Source organism: Brachycentrus maculatus, unplaced genomic scaffold (assembly GCF_059751285.1).
Source record: "Brachycentrus maculatus isolate JH-2025_06_01 unplaced genomic scaffold, ASM5975128v1 h1tg000188l, whole genome shotgun sequence".
Taxonomy (NCBI): domain Eukaryota; kingdom Metazoa; phylum Arthropoda; class Insecta; order Trichoptera; family Brachycentridae; genus Brachycentrus; species Brachycentrus maculatus.
In genome coordinates, this window is record NW_028280939.1 from 1 (window position 1) to 21658 (window position 21658).

Genomic DNA, 21658 nt, shown 5'->3' on the forward strand with positions numbered 1-21658 from the left:
AAGAAGGGTTAAACAAATCAATGAAGCAAATGTAGTTGGAAAAAGAAGCAGAGGGAGACCGAGGAAAACTTGGCACAATCAGGTGTGTCAAATACATGAAAGTGGCCGGGTCAGAGTCAGAATAAGCGGCGGGTAGGTATGTATGAGATGCGTGAATGTGGGAATAATGTTTGCAAAGACATGGTATGGTGTTCTATTCTCTCTGCCTACCCCTGCGGGGAAACAGCTTTGTGGTAAGTTAGTTAACTATTATTCAATTATTTATATTATCATTAACAATAAGTTTGCCGATGTACGTTTGCAAGGAGATTAGTTTTACGCTTCGTGGATAATTTATGTTGCAAGAAAAATATTCAAGGAAAATAAAGCGATTAAAAATATTTCATCTCCTTTTGTATGCTGATCTCTAAGTACTTATGCAGCTGTTTTCTGACGATGCAATTATCTCGTACCATTGTCGGCTGACTGGGTTCCCGGTCTGCATTCAAGGGACAGACAGGCATACACTATGGTCCGGCAAATTCTCCTTTTCGATTTCTTTTGTCGACGGCCATTGTACATTGTACAGTATATGGCTATGTGTGTCATTTGTCCTCCCTAGCCGTGTACAAACGCATGTACACGCGTGTATGTAATTTCTACCTGCGTAAATATGCTTGACAATTCAAGAATCGAGGTCTCGGGCGAAAATAAAATCGCACATGTTCGGTATTGCCCAATCGCTGGTAGGCCATCTTGTATTTTTTTGATAATGTAAACCCATTGTTGCTCTTCTATGCAACCTTTACTAGTAATGCAAAATGCAACTAGGGCAGACAATACGTGCGGGAATATTGTAGGTAGCATGCAAACTCAAAGTCATCCCCTGCGAGATATGCATTTATATACTCCAGAATGTTAAAAACGAAGATATAAGAAAGGAATGTAAAGCTGAACAAGGGATAACTGAATAGGTTAAGAATAGTTCCTTAATGTGGCATGGACACGTGGATCAAATGGATAACGAGAGAATTACTAATAAAATGTTTGTGGCGTATGTGAGCGGAAGAACAGAACGAAGACGGCCGAAAAAGACGATCAGATCAATCAAAAGTCTACGCAATCGGAGGGCATGTATGACTAGATGTATGTATGTGAAGGAAGCTTTTTTTGCGAATAAGGATAGTTTTTATCTAATTTGGCAGTCAATATGTTAAATATATATCGACATACCGATGTTTAAATATTCTTCTCAGCTCTAGAAATTTGTTCGGCAAACCCTCGACTACATACTTCGAGTGGTGTACTTTAAACCTGTTTCGGCCTGTTGGGCGGTGTAGGTCCTCCTATGTGCGCGCACATACAATGCACTCGGTATTCTGGTGTATGACCTCGTGCATAGCGACGACTGCACTCTTCAATGAATATTCATCGGACAATAATAATGGAGAATCAACTAGGCATGATGAGATGTCAAAAAATAATATGAAAAAAACTCCTGTAATTGGAGGTAATCCAGATTTTGTGAACAAGTATTTGGACACACTCAATGTTGTAAATAAATTATCTGGTCAAATTATAAGCTTAATAATAAAAATGAAAATGGTATTTTCTGGCGTTTCTCATGTGTGTGATTATAATCCAGGATTCGGATCTCACATACTAATATAAGAGTTTCTGCTTAGTAAAAAAGCTTCTTTACATCTCACCAATAGATGTCTCTAGTGAAGTTCTAGTGATTCAAGAACAAAGTTTCTAAATTGGTTCATATATATATAGAACTCCCAAGAATTTGAGTGGTGTGGTTGTCAATAATGGGTAGAATTGGTGAATGTTACACGTGTGTAAAGTGATAACTTAAACCAGCCTATGACGGTCGTCAGCCCCGTAAATGCCCAGACTTCCATATTCTTCTTCATCTTTGATGAGATGTCAAAAAATAATAGGTAATACTTATATATTGAAATGTCAAGTCAAGGGATCCAAAATGAATGAACCGAAAAAAGACTGGAAAGATATTTGTGTTGGTGATTAGTTATATTTTTATCTTTTTTTTTCCTTTAAACATGGTTATGTTTTTTATATGCCTATTTATTTTGTCCGCCTCCGTAGTGTAATGGTCAGCACGCTCGGCTACCGTTCTGGAGGTCCCGGGTTCGATTCCCAGGGGGGGTCAAATAAATATAAGTGATTTTTTCACTGTAATATTTATTCAATATTACCCTGGACTGGTACCTGAAGCGGAGGGCTGATCACCTTTCCTTCATGTGTAAAACGATCAAGATAACTCTGCGTTTATATGACGCAGTGCCCTATGCACCATTGGGGTGCGGATAAGGGTTTTATTATTATATTTACTGTACCTTTTTTGCTTTATATTTTCTATTTTGCCCTGTGTTTTCTTGATTGTTACTTTCTTATCTGTTTTTCAGTAGTGTTAACCTTAATCCCGTGTATTTATTGATTTGGCGTTTAATTTGTAGAACTCCATTTTAATTTATGTTTTAATTGATAAATCAAACACAGATTTTTTGAGTCTACTGAGTTTGATTTGTATTTTATTGTTAAAAACAGTGAAATCCGTTTCAAAATGCCAAAACTAGGCGAAACAATTGTCACAATATTAATTTTTATGTGTTTTAAACAATAAAATACAACTCAGTAGACTCAAAAAATCTGTGTTTGATTAAAAAATTAATACATAAAATAAAAAATCAAACACTGATTTTTAGAGTCTACTAAATTGTATTTTATTATTAAAAACACAAAAAAATAAAAATTGTCATAATTATCTTGTAATGGCATATTCAAACTAGACAGTAGTTCGAAAATACCATAACAAGACGTGACAATTGTCACACAGTAGACTAAAAAAACCTGTGTTTAATTTAACTAAAAACTAACTAACTAACCATCACGCCGCTTCCCCGCAGGGGTAGGCAGAGAGAATAGAGCGCCACGCCACTCTGTCCTTGCAAACATTCTTCGCCTCTTCCACGTTCATGCATCTCCTCATACATACCCGCCGATTGTTACGACTCTGTTTAATTTAACAATTAATACATAAATTAATCCCATGTCCCAAAATTAGTAATGGAAACTACTCATCGGGAATATTATATATGTAACTTATGTATGTAATATGTTAATAAATAAATAAATAAATAAAAATAAATGATCTTAGGTCTTCATTTTTCGACATTGACCTTACCTTATAATTGGTTGATTAACTATGATATGGGGATGTTGATATGTTCTGCTCGTCATTATCATATATCTAGGAAGCATGTTCACAAGGGATGGAAAAGTGGATAAGGATATTGAGAGAAGAGTGAATGCAGGGAATAGAATAAATGGTGCTTTTAACAGAGTGATTGGGAATAAGAATATGTCCATGGAAGCCAAGCTAGCGGTTCACAACGGCGTGCTAGTACCGACACTAATGTATGGAACCGAAACATGGAACTGGCAAAGGAAGGATGAAAGCAGAGTGAACGCTGTTGAAATGCGCTCCCTCAGACGAATGTGTGGAAAATCATTGTATGACAGAATTAAAAACGACGATATAAGAAAGGAATGTAAGGCTGAACGAGGAATAATTGAAAAGATTAGGAAGAGCTCTTTGCGGTGGTATGGACATGTGGGGCGAATGGATAGCGAGAGAATGACTAAGAAAATATATGTGGCGAATGTGAGAGGGAAAACAGAATGTGGACGACCGAAAAAGACTTGGCACGATCAGATCAATCAGAACCTAAAATCTGGCGGTGTCAAAAGTCTGCGTAATCGGAGGGCATGTATGACTAGATGTATGGATGTGAAGGAGGCGAGGAGTGTATGTCAGGACAGAAGAGTGTGGCGTTCCATCCTCTCTGCCTACCCCTGCGGGGAAACGGCGTGATGGTAGTAGTAGTAGTAGTAGTAGTAGTAGTCATTATCAGCGCTGAGATCGCCTACATTGTAACTTCTTTTGCTCGAAATACAATAACTTTGATTACTATGCGATAAAATTGTGTAACCTTCCCCAATTTTTCATAGTCATTAATTAACTCCTCAGTCACTTTGCGGTAATAGCTATCCACGTGTATTTTAAGTTTTACTTGGTATATTTTACCATTTTTTTCTTCCAAATCTATTATGACACGTGTTTCAATGCATTCCGCATCGTTTGCATGAATATGAGGATTTTGATATGTTCAACTTGACATTATCAGCACTGAGGTCACTAACATCGTAAGTCGACATTGATATCGTAGTCTGTCCCTCGTTTCGTTCAATTTGTCTCTAATTTGAGCTTTGATCTTTCCTATAATTAAAATATTACTTTGTTTTAAAATCACTATAAATATTTTATTTTAACTTAATTATAACGACTATCGGTAGACATTATAATAAAGTTATAATAAAATATTTAAAGTGATTTTAAAACAAAGTTATATTTTGATTATAAAATGGAAAATCACAAAGTTATTGCTTTAAATTAAAATCATATTTATTTCATCTCTCCCTTTCACCCTTTCCCCCTTTCCTCCCTCTGTCACCCTTCCAGGTATTTTCACAAATTTACAAATGTTGGATGTTGTAACTGGAATAGTTCAAGTACCGTAGAACTTTTATGTGTTACTTGAGCCCAGTACAAAAAAAAAACTGTATTTGGTCTACAATAATGAACGTATAAGTGTCACCTGTCAGGAAAACAATGAATTTTGTCGCAACTTTAATTTAGATTTCGATAGAATACAGTAAACAGAACAGATTTGCATTTCAAGGATCTTTTTGTGCAATATTGGAAATGTAACTTTTTGGCGAGGACTTCCACAATTGAAGTTAGTTTTCACGGGGGGTTGTCACAGCACGTGCTATGGCAGTGTCAGTAATCGGATATAGTATTTCTCGTGACGCGTCACGCAAGCCGATTTGTTTACCGCGAGTCCGCAATTCATGAATGAATGCAGATAAATAATATTATTTTTAGACTCTTAGATAAAAATAGAAGTTCATTCACGTCATGCTGTGTTGCGCGTCGCGATTATAAAGGCACTTAGTAAAAACGGCGCAATTATTGACATCTAACGGAATTTCTCTAGTTGGAACACGTAGCCCTTTTGTGACGCGAGGTGCATCGTCCTTCTCGCTCGATCGAGGATCTGGTCACTTTGCGACCGGTTCGTATAGCCCGCACCTTCGAATGTAGCCACTTACCGGTGTGGAATTTATTTTGTTGCGAATCAGTGCCAATTGAACGAATTATATTCATTAATACATTTCAGTTCTCATAATTTCATGGTATATGCATTCATTTATATATCGTAGTCGTACAGGTGAAAGTGACCAACTAACAAAACGTAAAATGTTTATAGGGCGCTTATAAAGACATGGATAATAATAATAATAGGAGGATGATGATAATGATATCGTAGTCATACAGGAGAAAGTGACCAACTGCATTTTTTACAATAACGTGATCATTGACTATTTGATATCTTACTAGCTTAATATTGCCCTGAAAAAAATCCCATAGGATTTTAAACTTAAATGGCCCTCCTGAACATTTCACGTTTTGGTAGTTGGTCACTTTCTCCTGTACGACTACGATATACAAAAAATAAATAGATTAAAACGTCGTCAATTAAAATGCAAATGATGAGGATTTAAGACCAAAAAAAATATATATATATATAAAAATAATATATATATATAATATATATATATAAAAATATATATATATATATATAATATATATATATATATATATATATATATATATATATATATATATATATATATATATATATATATATATATATATATATATATATATATATATATATATATATATATATATATATATATATATATATATTTATGTATTAATTTTTAAATCAAATAGATTTGTTGAGTCTACTAAGTATGACATTTTCAAACATTCGTTTGAAAATGCCATAACTAGGCGAAACAATTGTCACAATATTAATTTTTATGTGTTTTTGGTAATAAAATACAACTTAGAAGACTCAAAAAATCTGTATTTGATTTAAAAATTAAAACATAAATTAAAATGGAGTTCTACAAATTAAACGCCAAATCAATAAATAAATAAAAAAAAAATATACACGAAATAGTGCCAGTGATTTTTTTTTGTATTTTGCTTATTAAAAAAAAAACTAAACTCTTTTTTTGGCTATTAATAATAACGATTGAAAACCGAAAATGATCCGGATACCAGAAGTGCGCAGCGTGCAGCTATAGTTATGTCAGTGTGGCATAGCGGCCGGCTGCTGACCTTCGGGAGGCGCCTAGACCCGCGCGGAGGGTCGCTCACCCCGCGGCCCGACTGCACTCGGCATTCCTTGCATCACTGAGGCTCTCGGGTCGGATATTTCACCAGTACTTGCACTGTGAATGGTCGGATATTTCACCAGTGCTTTCACTGTGAATGCTCGAATATTTCACCAGAACTTGCACTGTGAATGGTCGGATATTTATTTCACCTGTACTTGCACTGTGAATGGTCGGATATTACACCAGTGCACAGTGCACTGTGACGGGTTGGATATTACACCAGTACTTGCACTGTGACGGGTCGGATATTTCACCAGTATTTGCACTGTGACGTGTCGGATATTTCACCAGTACTTGCACTGTGACGGGCTGGATATTTCACCAGTACTTGAACTGTGAGACGTCTTCATTTTGCGTACATTTCGTCCACTTCCTGGCGTCTGGACCACTTTAATGATTTTTTTTAAACGCAAATCATCTAGAAACATATCCATGGTTATGGTTAACATTACATATGGTTCTGGTGTCTGCTTTTTGGTGGGCAGACTACAGCACAATACACTGTGGGTACCAAGGCAGTATGAAGGATTGCAGTACGTACTGAATAGTACAATTACTACATCCGTATTATGTATGCACACCGAGATACACAGAGGTCCGCAGGTATTGATCGCGCCACCAAATTACACACGCGAAAATAGAGTACCTACATAACTGGTATGGACCACAGTTAGGCGACAGGGCCGGATGTAAGTCCCGGAAATAAATTTGAAATGTGAATTTCAAAACTATACATATTTTTTTTTAATAATGTATGTACTAGTTTTTGACATATCATCAAAGATGAAAAAGAATATGGAAGTCTGGGCATTTACGGGGCTGACCGTCATAGGCTGGTTTACGTGTTCACTTTACACACGTGTAACATTCACCAATTCTACCCATTATTGACAACCACACTACTCAAATTTTTGGAAGTTCTATATATATGAACCAATTTAGAAACCTTGTTCTTGAATCACTAGAACTTCACTTGAGACATCTATTGGTGAGATGTAAAGAAGCTTTTTACTAAGCAGAAACTCTTATATTAGTATGTGAGGTCCGAATCCTGGATTATAATCACACACATGAGAAACGCAAGAAAATACCATTTTCATTATTATTATTAAGCTTATAATTTGACCAGATAATTTATTTACAACATTTTGAGTGTGTCCAAATACTTGTTCACAAAATCTGGATTATTTCCAATTACAGGAGTTATTTTCATATTATTTATTTTGCAATTGGCGGAAATCGAACCAGTCGATCATCTACTACGCCACGGCGCCTGTCGTTTAAATATACAAAATATGTTCCTTCCTTTAAATCTTTTGTAAACTCGTGGGATATGCTATTTTCTCATAATGTCTTTCCTTATGCCCTATTATTTTATTCGTGGTGCATTTTATTAATTATTCGATGAGCACCTTTGATTGGTTTATTTTCTCACAGACTCGACTAACCACGGCCCACAGTAATGAAAGTCTTATAAATAGAATAATGGATGTTTTCACCGCTTCGAATATAGCGATGTAATTACCGGCCGACCTGCTTTTAAACGGAAAATGTATTATATTATGGTACCTTGTACTTATAAGCAATGTTAACTTGGTCGTTAATTATTATGAAGGCAAATTAGCCAGTCCTGCGCTTCAGGTATCATCTAGATGTAAAAAATCATCAAACATTCGTTTGAAAATGCCATAACTAGGCGAAACTATTGTCACAATCTTAATTTTTATGTGTTTTTTTTTTAAATAAAATACAACTTAGTAGACTCAAAAAATCTGTGTTTAATTTAAAAATTAAATCATAAAATAAAAATCAAACACTGATTTTTAGAGTCTACTAAATTGTATTTTATTATTAAAAACACATAAAAATAAAAAAATTGTGACAATTGTCACATATTTTATTTTTGTGTGTTTTTAATAATAAAACAGTACGCTCTAAAAATCGGTGTTTGATTTGATATTTAATATAAAAATCAAAATGGAGTTCTATAATTAATTTGGCGTAAAATTTGTAGAACTCCATTTTAATTTATGTATTAATTTTTAAATCAAACACTGATTTTTTGAGTCTACTAAGTTGTATTTTATTTTATAAAATTATATTGCGACAATTGTTTCGCCTAGTTATGCATTTACAAACGAATGCGAAGATTAAATGGACTGACGGTCCATAAGGACTTTATATGGCTATACAATTCTAGTAACTTAAGTAATATATTATTTTGAGAAATAAAAAGAGTTTGATCCACTCACATTTGAATGTGAGTGGAAAATCTTTTTATTTCTCAAAATAATATATCAATATGATCCACAAAGTTAATGCTTTCAATATTCAAAACTTAAGTAATAGTTTTAACATGTACGTGCAGTAATAATTTACGGGAGACAACAATAGTTAATGGGGGATGTAGGTACGTACCCTTATATTTATTTTCTGGGAAAGGAAGAATCTAGATATTAGAATCTAGATCTCCTTCCTCTTCTTCTTTGGCCCTCTGTCTTCCACTGCTGGATATAAGCCTCTTCCGTATCCTTCCATATAGAAGCATATATCGCTCACTCCTTTCAAGAACGTCATAAATAAAAATAAAAAGATTTTTCAGGAGAACGTTTTTAAAGTTTAAAAATATAATACAATGTATTAAAAATAAATATCAAGCCACTTATTGAACTTTTTACTATGTAACAGATCTTTTTAGGTAAAACCTGAAGGTTTTTTCTCCATTTGAAAAATATTTAGGACATTTAAAAAAATCATTAAACCATACCTTTTCTTCAAAATACAAAAACAACACTTTCTGACCTGTAGCGGGTAAATATTAAGTTAAAAATATGCCTCTTTTGCTGGGATATAGTACATTTTCTGGACATTCCGAAAACATGCGCAACTGAATATTGCCGATTTTTGATTCATGACGTTCTTGAAAGGAGTGAGCGATATGCGAGTACAGGGTTCCACAGTTTTAGAATCCTAGTTCGTTTTTCGCGTAGGTCCAGCTCGATGACGTCAGTCCCGCATCCAACATGGTTTCTGTGTGCATGTAGTAAATATACACCGCATGCACATACCTACAATCAATACTGTAGAACCGCCACCACCACCACTACCACCCAGACACGGCGACCTTGGCGTTATGTTTACTCAGTTTATTATTTAAACAGCTGATCGGCGGCGCCGAATATTTTTTGTTTGCTCGTTCTAATGCTCTGTCAACACGCGGTATGGGCTATATAGCCGAATAACGATGTACAAAGAGGAATTTTAACGGACTTCCGACTTTCCGGTATTGGATCAACCGGAATATTTCAAAAGCGGTTGCATTTCGCTCACTCCTTTCATGAACGTCATAAATAAAAAAACGTGATTTTTCAGGAAAACGTTTTTAAAGTTTAAAAATATAGCACAATGTATTAAAAAAAAAATATATCAAGCCAATTATTGAACTTTTTACTGTGCAACAGATCTGGTTTTTTCTCCATTTGAAATGTATATAAATATGTATATGTATATATATATATATATATATATATATATATATATATATATATATATATATATATATATATATATATATATATATATATATATATATATATATATATATATATATATATATATATATATATATATATATATATATATATATATATATATATATATATATATATATATATATATATATATATATATATATATATATATATATATATATATATATATATATATATATATATATATATATATATATATATATATATATATATATATATATATATATATATATATATATATATATATATATATATATATATATATATATATATATATATATATATATATATATATATATATATATATATATATATATATATAAATATATATATATATATTGTCCGCCTCCGTAGTGTAATGGTCAGCACGCTCGGCTACGGTTCTGTAGGTCCCGGGTTCGATTCCCAAGGGGGGTAAAATAAATATAAGTGATTTTTTCACTGTTATATTTATTCAATATTACCCTGGACTGGTACCTGGAGCGGAGGGCTGATTACCTTTCCTTCATGCGTAAACGATCAAGATAACACTGCGTTTATATGACGCAGTGCCCTATGCACCATTGGGGTGCGGATAAGGGTTTTATTATATATATATATAATATATTTTATTATTTTTATTATATATATATTATATATATATATAAATATATATATTTATTTTATTATTTTTATTTCAGGAAAAGCTGTTCCCGTATGCAACAGAGAAAGTAGGGGACTTCTTGGCCGCGAAATGGGAAGTGGAGGGGGTACAAGAAGCTGTGGAGGGGATGAGGCAGCAATCCATCCTGGATGTGAAGGCAGAGCTCGAAGGAGCAGTCCCCATTCCTGACAAGGTATGTCCTTTTTCCTTTAATATTTTTTCCTTTAATATTTTTTCCTTTAATATTTATTCAATGTGTCATTATCATTTTCATATCATAATCCAGTCCGCCTCCTTAGTGTAATGGTCAGCACGCTCGGCTACCGTTCTGGAGGTCCCGGGTTCGATTCCCAAGGAGGGTAAAATAAATATAAGTGAATTTTTCACTGTAATATTTATTCAATATTACCATGGACTGGTACCTGAAGCGGAGGGCTGATCACCTTTCCTTCATGTGTAAACGATCAAGATAAAACTGCGTTTATTTGACACAGTTCCCTATGCACCATTGGGGTGGGGATAAGGGTTTTATTATTTTATTATTATTATTATTATGTCCTTGAGAGATGCGCTCTTGTCAGTGTAGCGGTTTCCAACATTTTGATAATATCAATAATTCTTTGGTTGAAACCAAACCTTGGTTGAAACCCTCGAGGGATTGTTATCAATATTATAATTATATTAAAAGAGATGGTTTATTTTTTGCTGTTGAGAATTTCAGCATTTACGAGGTTTTTGATCTATCATTGGCGGATTTTTAAAAACCTTTTCGTCTCTATTGAGATATCTACAATACCAATATCCATTTTCTTCTTTCGGGGTCAACTCTTTTGACTTATTTAAAAGAATATTTATTGGAATATGCCTTTTCTGGAATATTTGTTCATCTGAAATTGAAAAAATATTTTTATAATTCGTTTTAACACCTTACCTTTCAGTAACTCGTTTCTTTTCAAAACCATTTATTTATTTCGAAGAAAAACTTATTTTTTCAACACAAACGACGTCTTACAAAAAAAAATACATCAAATGTTATGTTACCTGGGTTCAATGAAAATTAAGTTGCGATTTATGGTATATTGGGCCTTATCGCTCACTCCTTTCAAGAACGTCATAAATAAAAAACTTGGTTTTTCAGGAGAACGTTTTTAAAGTTTAAAAAAATAATACAATGTATTAAAAATAAATAACAAGCCACTTACTGAACTTTTTAATGTGAAACAGATCTTTTTAAGTAAAACCTGAAGGTTTTTTCTCCATTTGAAAAATATTTAGTTTATTTAAAAATAAATGAACCATACCTTTTCTTCAAAATGCAAAAACAACACTTTCTGCCCTGTAGCGGGTAAATATTAAGTAAAAAATATGCTTCTTTCGCTGGGATAAAGTACATTTTCTGGGCATTCCGAAAACATGCACAACTGAAAATTGACGATTTTTGATTTATGACGTTCTTGAAAGGAGTGAGCGTTATATATTTTTTGAAACTTTATTTTTTAGGAATCTTCGAAGGAAGACCAGATCAGCGGTGTAGCGGGCAGCCTCAAGTGGCTCATATCCATAGACAATAAGGGAACACACCTGAAGCAGCTCTCCGGGCTCATCTGGGAGGATGGGTACACCAAGGGCGACATCAAGGGACAGTGAGTAATTTTTTTTTCATTACATTATCCAATATTTTATGCATCAGTGGTTTATAACCATGTTGGAGGTACCAAACCCCACCAGTTTCATATTCGCGTTTACCGAACCCTTATTTGGAAAAAAAATATTGCTGGTTTGATATATTCCTTTAAAATAGTTGTATTAAGCCATGTTCACAACGGCGTGCTAGTACCGACATTAATGTATGGAAGCGAAATATGGAACTGGCAAAGGAAGGATGAAAGCAGAGTGAACGCTGTTGAAATGCGCTCCCTCAGACAAATGTGTGGAAAATCATGTATGACAGAATTAAAAATGAAGGTATAAGAAAGGAATGTAAGGCTGAACGAGGAATAACTGAAAAGATTAGGAAGAGTTATTTGCGGTGGTATGGACATGTGGAGCGAATGGATAACGAGAGAATGACTAAGAAAATATATGTGGCGAATGTGAGAGGAAAAACAGAACGAGGACGACCGAAAAAGACTTGGCACGATCAGATCAATCAGAACCTAAAATCTGGCGGTGTCAAAAGTCTGCGTAATCAGAGGGCATGTATGACTAGATGTATGGATGTGAAGGAGGCGAGGAGTGTATGTCCTGACATACACTCCTCGCCTGTCCTGACAGAAGAGTGTGGCGTTCCATCCTCTCTGCCTACCCCTGCGGAGAAACGGCGTGATGGTAGTAGTAGTAGATCTATTAGATAAATGAATATATCGTACGGCATATCATTTTTCATAATATTTGATATATTCCTTTTAAATAATATACTAGATCTATTAGATAAATGACTATATCGTATGTCATATAATTTTTCATAATATTTGATATATTCCTTTTAAATAATATACTAGATCTATTAGATAAATGAATATATCATATCGCTCACTCCTTTCAAGAACGTCATAAATCAAAAAACTTGATTTTTCAGGAGAACGTTTTTAAAGTTTAAAAATATAATACAATGTATTAAAAATAAATATCAAGCCACTTATTGAACTTTTCACCGTGCAACAGATCTTTTTGGGTAAAACCTGAAGGTTTTTTCTACATTTGAAAAATATTTAGTATGTTTAAAAAAATAATTAAACAATACGTTTTCTTCAAAATGCAAAAATAACACTTTCTGCCCTGTAGCGGGTAAATATTAAGTTAAAAATATGTCTCTTTTGCTGGGATATAGTAAATTTTCTGGGCATTCCGACAACATGCACAACTCAAAATTGACGATTTTTGATTTATGACGTTCTTGAAAGGAGTGAGCGATATGTCAAATAATATTTCGTAATATTTGATATATTCCTTTCAAATAATATACTAGATCTATTGGATAAATGAATATATTGTATACTGTATCACTTTTTATAATATCGTATAAAAAGTCGGGTGTGTGTTTTGAGCTCTGTCGAACCCGGGAGACTCACCCGAAACCCTGGGGTTCGTTCGAACACAGGTTAAGAACCACTGTCTTAGATCCTAGAATTTTTTTAAAGTGTTTAAAAAGTTGATTTAAATGTATTTTCATACACGTGAAGTTGTTTATTTATGTATTAGCTGTACTCGGGCAGTTTTTTTTATTTGTATTTTTTTATGTTTTTAAAAAAAAATTACATACATAAAAGGCATTTAGTCTATCAAAGACAGTAATTAACCTTAATGTCTTCTTTATTTTTACTGTCTGCCTGAAGTTCTATTGGAATCGTTTGGTGTTGCATTTTGCTATTATTTTTTGACATCTCATCAAAGATGAAGAAGAATATGGAAGTCTGGGCATTTACGGGGCTGACGACTGTCGTAGGCTGGTTTAAGTGATCACTTTACACACGTGTAACATTCACCAATTCTACCCATTATTGACGACCACACTACTCAAATTCTTTGAAGTTCTGCATATATTAAACAATTTGAAACATTGTTCTTAAATCACTAGAACTTCACTAGAGATATCTATTGGTGAGATGAAAAGAAGCTTTTAATTGAGCAGAAACTCTTTTATTAGTATGTGAGGTCCGAATCCTGGATTATGGGAACAAGTATTTGGACACACTCAAAATGTTAAATTTTGCTATTGTAAAATCATTCCGGAATTTTGTCGGTAATTCTACGGTGGATGGATTATCTTTGCGACTACATTTTGTATCCTCGTTTGGCCAGTGTGTACGAGGATGTGCAGCCGTGCCTGGAGAAGTGGCGCGCGATGGGCAAGCGTGTGTACGTGTACTCGTCGGGCTCGGTGCTGGCGCAGCGCCTGCTGCTGCAGCACTCGGAGCGCGGGGACCTGTCCCCCCTGCTGGAGGGCCACTTCGACACGGCCGTGGGGCCCAAGGGCGACGCCGCCAGCTACTCCGCCATCCTCGCCCAGGTGGCCTGCCAGCCCCCGGAGGCCCTCTTCCTGACCGATGTCGTCCAAGGTAATGATGACAGGAATCCTCATCTGGTGTATAATAATAATAATAATAAATTATTCCAGCTTGACTAAGTGACGGGTGCAATACTTAGTCAGCCATATCGCTCACTTCTTTCAAGAACGTCATAAATAAAAAATCATCAATTTTCAGTTGTGCATGTTTTCCGAATGCCTAGAAAATGTACTATATCCTAGCAAAAGAGGCATATTTTTAACTTAATATTTACCCGCTACAGGGCAGAAAATGTTGTTTTTGCATTTTAAAGAAAAGGTATTGTTCAATTTTTTTTTTAAATATGCTAAATATATTTCAAATGGAGAAAAAACCTTCATGTTTTACCTAAAAACATGTGTTGCACAGTAAAAAGTTCAATAAGTGACTTGATATTTATTTTTAATACATTGTGTTATATTTTTAAACTTTATAAAACGTTCTCCTGAAAAATCAAGTTTTTTGATTTACAACGTTCTTGAAAGGAGTGAGCGATATATGTTTTATAATGAAATTAAAGTATAGGGTCCGCCATCTAAAGTTTTTTTTTTCAACTAGTGCTTATTTCGTGAATGGTAACACTTAGCTCATGTCTGATTTGACAGATAATTAGTTTTATCCTTCTGCTGAGCGAATATGGTTGTGTATACGCTTGAACAACGCTGGGAAATATTGCGACATTACTTTGAAAATCATGGTAATGTTGCAGAATGTGTGCGAAAATTGCGTACGGTTTTTGGAAGAAGAGAAGCACCGTCAGCTCCGTATGTTCGTTATCTTGTGAAAAAAGTGAAAGAAACTGGCATCCTCATCGATAAACCAAAGCGTGAAAAGCCAAAAACAGTGCGTACACCCGAGAATATCGATGTTGTGGCAGAAAGTGTGCGTGAAGCGCCATCAACATCAATTCACCGTCGTTCTCAACAATTGAACATTTCGGAGACATCATTGAGACGAATTTTGCATAAAGACCTTGGTATGACGCCATACAAAGTCCAATTGGTTCAGGAGTTGAAGCCAACTGACCATCCAATGCGTTTTCGCTTCGCTGAGTGGGCCTGCGATCGACTTACAGAAGATGCCGATTTTGCCAAAAAAATCATCTTTTCGGATGAAGCTCATTTTGATCTTGGCGGGTATGTAAACAAGCAAAATTGTCGTATTTGGGGCACAGAAAACCCGCACGCATACATTGAAAAGCCGGTACACCCAAAACGAGTCACTGTTTGGTGCGGATTTTGGTCCAGAGGCATAATTGGGTTATTTTTCTTTGAAAATGAGCAAGGAGTGGCCGTTACAGTCAATGGCGATCGTTATCGGGCCATGTTGAACGGATTTTTGTTCACAAAAATTGAAGAGGAGGATATTGGCAACATTTGGTTTCAACAGGACGGCGCTACGTGCCACACAGCCGAAGCTACACTCGATGTTTTTTATAGCATTTTCAAAAAAAAAAAGTTATTTGGCGGACCCTTTAATTAACAACAAAAATAAATAACATAAATAACAATGAAAAAATTGTGGATAGAAGTTAGAAAATTAACTCTCCGGCAAACGCAGCACTGTGCACCAGTGCTGCTACATGTCCATGTATTTACTGCGCCAGCACTGCGCAGATCGTTGACGCGGTGGTCGTGTCGCTACACTAGCTATTGAGGCTAGTAATGTATTTTTTTCTCATTTTCAGATACGTACCTACCATTACAAACATTACAAAATTTCAGAGCTAACATTACAAAATTTTTATAATAGATTTATTTTATCCACTGACACTTCGTGATGGAATTGCATTTTTATAAATAAAAAAGTGGAAAAGCTAAAAATATTGGTTTTAATCTAATAATAAATTAAAATTTTTATATTTCAACTTCAATATGGGCAGTAAAAGCAACATTTAGGAATATATTCACACATTTCCTGTTTTTGAACCACATTTTCACATGGTGTACAAAATACATATCACTGCTGCATCGTAAGAGTGCTTAAAAAACATAATCAAAATTTTAAAAAGTTTAAAAAAATAATAACCACATAATAAAAAAATAAAAAATTTGCATATAATTTTTGTGACATCCCAGCATAGATGAATAAGAATATTGAAGTAATTTTTATGCCTGAAATAATTATTACAATATATATAATTCGAACTAATTGTTATCTTTGCAATAAACTTTACATGCATTCTTTATGTTCTTATCAAAGGTATAAGACACTTAGTGATTGTGAGCACACTCGACTACCGTGCTGGAGGTCCCAGGTTCGATTCCTAGGGGGGGGTTCAAATAAATACAAGTGATTTTTTCACTCTGATATTTATTAACTATTTCCCCAGACTGGTACCTGAAGCGGAGGGCTGATCACCCTTCCTTCATGTGTTAACGATAAAGATAACACTGCGTTTATATGATGCAATGCCCTATACACCATCGGGTGGGGATAAGGGCTTAAATAGAGAGAATAGTATATTATATTGTTAACCGGTTAACTGCCAGGAGGTACATGTATGGCGGTACCCAGCACGCCGCGAATTTTACCACAAAAATAAAACCTTTTAAACATATCGTTATTGAAAGTGTATTAACATTTATTTATAAAACTTGCCAAATAAATGAAGAGCGCGCCAGTCGTTCAGTCATTTATCCATAATCATAAAATTAATTGTTCATGGTGCAGGGTTGTCACAAAATTTGTCATAGAAAATATGAAAACTAAATTATATGTCAAAAGTAATTGTTTATGTTAGTTTAATATTAAAAGTATTCACACACACACACTTTGATTTAAAAAAATTTAAAATTAAAAACATCAGAATCAACACTAAAAATCACTGTCATCAGATTCGGCAGTGACGGCAACTCGGGGATTATTGGACAACCCTGAGCGGCATTAGTTGTTCGGATGACAAAGCTCTCTTTAATTTAAGTGGTAAAAACAAATTCTGTTTCAATTCTAAGTATGCAAAGATATTCTCAATAGATGTCACTATGCGTTCAATATATTTGTACATTTTAAATAATTGATTTTCTTTACTAAAAGCTCGTTTAAAACAGCGCGTCTTAAGACGTAATTTTTGTATGAGCAGCGCTCCGATCACTGAAAATTATGCGTCTTAAGACGCTCTTGGCCATTAACCAGTTAAATGAAGAAAAAAAATGGTTCACGCTCGTCGGTCTCAAACTAACCATTTGTTAATTTCATTAATTGATTCGGCAGTCACTTTGTGGTAAAATCTATCCAATTTTACTTAATGTTTTATATAGTGGTATTTACTAAGTAAAACGTTAATTAACCATTTTTTATCTATGTCTGCAGAAGCAGCGGCGGCCCGCAAAGCCGGCCTGAACGCCGTCCTGGTGGTTAGGGAAGGCAACGCTCCGCTCAGTAGCGAGGACCGAGAGACGTACAGCTGCATCTCCTCCTTCCAGGACCTGCCGCTGCTGCCCACCTCCGCCAAAAGGAAGCAGGACTCCGCGCCCGAGGAGGTTCACTAAGCCTTTTTTTATAATTTCAAAACCACACTCCATATAATAATCGTATTAGAATCTATTCCATGCATAAATTATACCAAAATAATAGTTTTGTTTGTTTATAGTATTTCTATGTATATATTAAATAAATTGCTCCGTTATTCTTTTGGACTTTTTTTCTTCTTCTTTCTGTACCATATCAGGTCCCCCCAAAGTTGGCAATCACTCTGGCGTTGGCTACTTTCTTCTCTTCTATCTTTTCTGCTCTTCACAATCTGGAACTGTTTCCCCACATGTCTCATCCAGGTCCAATCTCTTATGTTGCGCAGCTAAGATGTTTGCCTTCTGCCAAAACCACGCTGTCCCTCAACAAATTGAGGGACAGCCCAGTAGTCAGTATTGTTTGAAGTAAACTGTACTTCTCTCCCTCTTTCTTCGTTAAATGCCTACAAATAACAAAATGCTATTTGTAAAATAAATTAAAATGAAAATACTAAAAATAAAAAAAATTAATGTGCAGGATTTGAACCCCCAACCTTGTAATATTTTACTTGACAATTACCAGTCTCCTAACCAATATTGCAACTAACAGTGATAAGAACTGTGTCATTTTTAAATAACATAAATTATGGTTTACACATTATCAATGTGTGTCAAATATTGTTATCACAATATATGGTACGCAACAATTGTTGAAGGATTTCTAATGATTGGATTATTATTATATTTGATCATTTTTCTGGAATTCACCACAAGCTTTTTTTCTTCTTTTGTTTCCCCTTCATCTTAAATTATTTTTATTTTCTTACAGGAACTTCCTCCCACTAAAGTTGCAAAGACTGTCCCAGAAAAGACTAAAGATGAACTAGTAGAACACGAGCCCGAGAAGGAGGAGATGGAGGTCGACGTCGCGCAAGAGAAACCTAACACCGAGTCGAATGGCCTTCCGGTTGCAGAAAGTAGCAGTGATAAGATGGATGAGAGCATTAGTGATGTGAAACCGGATGCCGTTTCTCAAGTTGAGAATGCGGTCGTTCCGGAAGAAATCGTTGTCGATAAAGTCACAGAAGAGAAAAAAGAAGAAGATAAGAAAGAAACAAAGGGTGAAGACACTTCCGATAAAAGCGCCGAATGTAAAGAAGAGGAAGTGAAAGCACCTACTGAGGATGTTGCCGTGGCAGTTACACCCCAAGAATCAGAGTCGAGAGACCAACTTACCGAAGAGACTGAAGCCGTTGTGGCGGATGAATGTAAACTAAAGACTGATAAAAGTAGTGATAAGGAACAAGTGCCAGAAATTATGGAGACTGATGGAGAAGCGCTTGTCGAAAAGAAATGTGAAAGCAAAAATGAAATTACGATACCAAATGTCGGGGAGACTCCCTCACCCCAGAGTACGGAGAAAGATAAGACTGAAAGTGTTTCCAATGGAAAAGAGGCGGTTGCCGAGGAAGTAGAAGTCCAGTCAGCGGACAAACCTGCGGAAGACGATATTAAATTGGACACCGAAAAGGTAGATGCGGATGAACCTTCCGTTGAAAAAAAATTACAAGAAACTGTCGATGATAAAATGGACGCCGGAGACAGTTCTCCCATTCAAAATGTTTTAGATGTGATCGAAAATGATAAACCCGGCGAGGAGTCAGCTATAGTGGACGTTTGTTCGGAAGAGCCAAAGGAAGAAAGTAACGGTACCGTTGAAAAGGAAATTGGCGCAATGGAAACAGATATCGACGACAAGTTAAACGAACTTCTCGGGGAAGAAGGTGCGGCTCTCGAGAAAGCTTGCGACGATATATTATCTAAAGTAGACGAAATGACAGCCAAAAGTCTGTCCACCGGTAAAGCGTTCATCGATAAGGCCATGGCTGAGAAAGAAACCGTCCAAGCTGAAGATGAAAACGGAGAGAAATTAGTCGACTCTAGCGCGTCAGATGAGATAATCGTCGATAATGGAAAGTCTACCGAAAAAGAGGATAAGGCGGATGCACCAAAAGAGTCTTCCCCGGCAGATGAAAAGGAGAGTATCGCTACTGAAACGGTAACATCGGATAAACCCCCCATTCCGGAACCGGAGATAGAAAAGAAGTCTGAAGAAACCCCGTCTGAACCTAAACAAACGGTTAGTAATATAGTAGAAAAGAAGACGAATGGCACTCAGGAATGCACAAATGGAAACGGCACAGAGGTCAACGGAAAGGCCACCGAAGAAGTCAAAGTGCAGAACGGAAACTCGAAAGAAACGGAAAATACCGAACCGGCAGACAGACTCAAACCGAGTAACGGCACCGCTCCGGAAGTGACTCCCGCCACCGAACAAATCAAGTTGAAAAAGGTCCCCACCGAGGAAATTGCGGAGCAGCCGGCCATCCAACAAGTGGCAGAAACGTAAACGGGCCGGCGCGGGAGTCAGCCTCCGAGACAATTAGTCCACTGCCGACTCCATCTTCTGGGGCCGCAACATTACTCGTTTGTTGTAGCGTTAGTTGTGATCGTCGTTAGGAGGACTTTTGCAGTTGTGATGTATAATTCCTTTCTTTTGTATTTCTTTATTTTTACATTACTTTATTACTCCGCACATTGATATAATATCCGAGTGCGATGTTTCTTCCAGTGGGTTCTCCGAGTGCGGTGAGAAATAATATTTCCGATCCTTGTTGGTTTTTTTTGTTTACTATGTACGTACATCGAGAGGTGATGAATTTGCGTCGCACGAAGACACGCTAGGGCTTCCTCCCGTTGTTTTACCCTCCTACTAGGGATTCTCCAAACGCCACCTTTCAGAAAGGGCGGCGTAGTCTTCGGTAATATTCGTTTCCAATTTCTTCAGTGAACAAAAATACCTCTTTTTATATCCGATGACATTTTTAGATAACCTTCGACGGTGTTTATATTTTACTTTTAATATTTAAGTACTCTACATAGGCATAATATTATAACATAGGGCTAAGATTTAAGTCAAATATCTAGTTCCTAGACTGCAAATTTGTTTTTGTCCAGTTAAACATTCGGATACATTATACTATGGAAAAAATCATAATTGCCAACATTGGTTTCTTGTTGTCGTAAGTGATGTGTTCTATACAGTGGTGGCTCTGTCCCGCTACTGTAGACTGGAAGGACTGGAGGGACTCTCTGGTTTTCCCGGACTGCCGCTATAATTACATACTGCAACTCCACAAGTATATTTTAAAATTAATTTTAAACCAGTACTGCATTTATGTATCGATTTTGATTTTCTCTTTTAATTTATTGGTATTTTACGTTCCTATTTTCATCCTTAACTATGAATTTGCACAAAAATGTCGCATCAATATTATGAACTCTTTTTTATTTTTATGTATATAGAAATAAGTATTTTTTTCCTCATTGTACCCATCATTGAAATGTTTTCCTCAGTATAAAGACTAGGAATAATTGTATACGATTTTTTAAAATTATTTATCACCTTATAAGATTATCATTTTTAGTGTTTTTTATTATTATTATTATTCAGAATAATTACATTGCATATTATCCTGTTTATATCTTGTGATTCCTTTCAATACTGATCTTCACATTTGTAGTAAAATTATTGATAGAATTTGTTTAAATATTTTGGTTACATTTTATTACAATCCTACATATTCC

General features: G+C 35.3%; 1 protein-coding gene across 1 annotated transcript; it reads left to right on the plus strand.

The window, feature by feature from the left end:
* Positions 1–10552: 10552 nt before the first annotated feature.
* On the plus strand, positions 10553–20868 carry LOC148307806 (uncharacterized; the record flags this gene model as incomplete). Its single annotated transcript, XM_088262763.1, has 5 exons — positions 10553–10708; positions 12016–12158; positions 14317–14573; positions 17874–18043; positions 18840–20868. Coding segments are annotated over 5 exons (2307 nt in total), but the record flags the coding sequence as incomplete, so codon positions are not given.
* Positions 20869–21658: the final 790 nt, after the last annotated feature.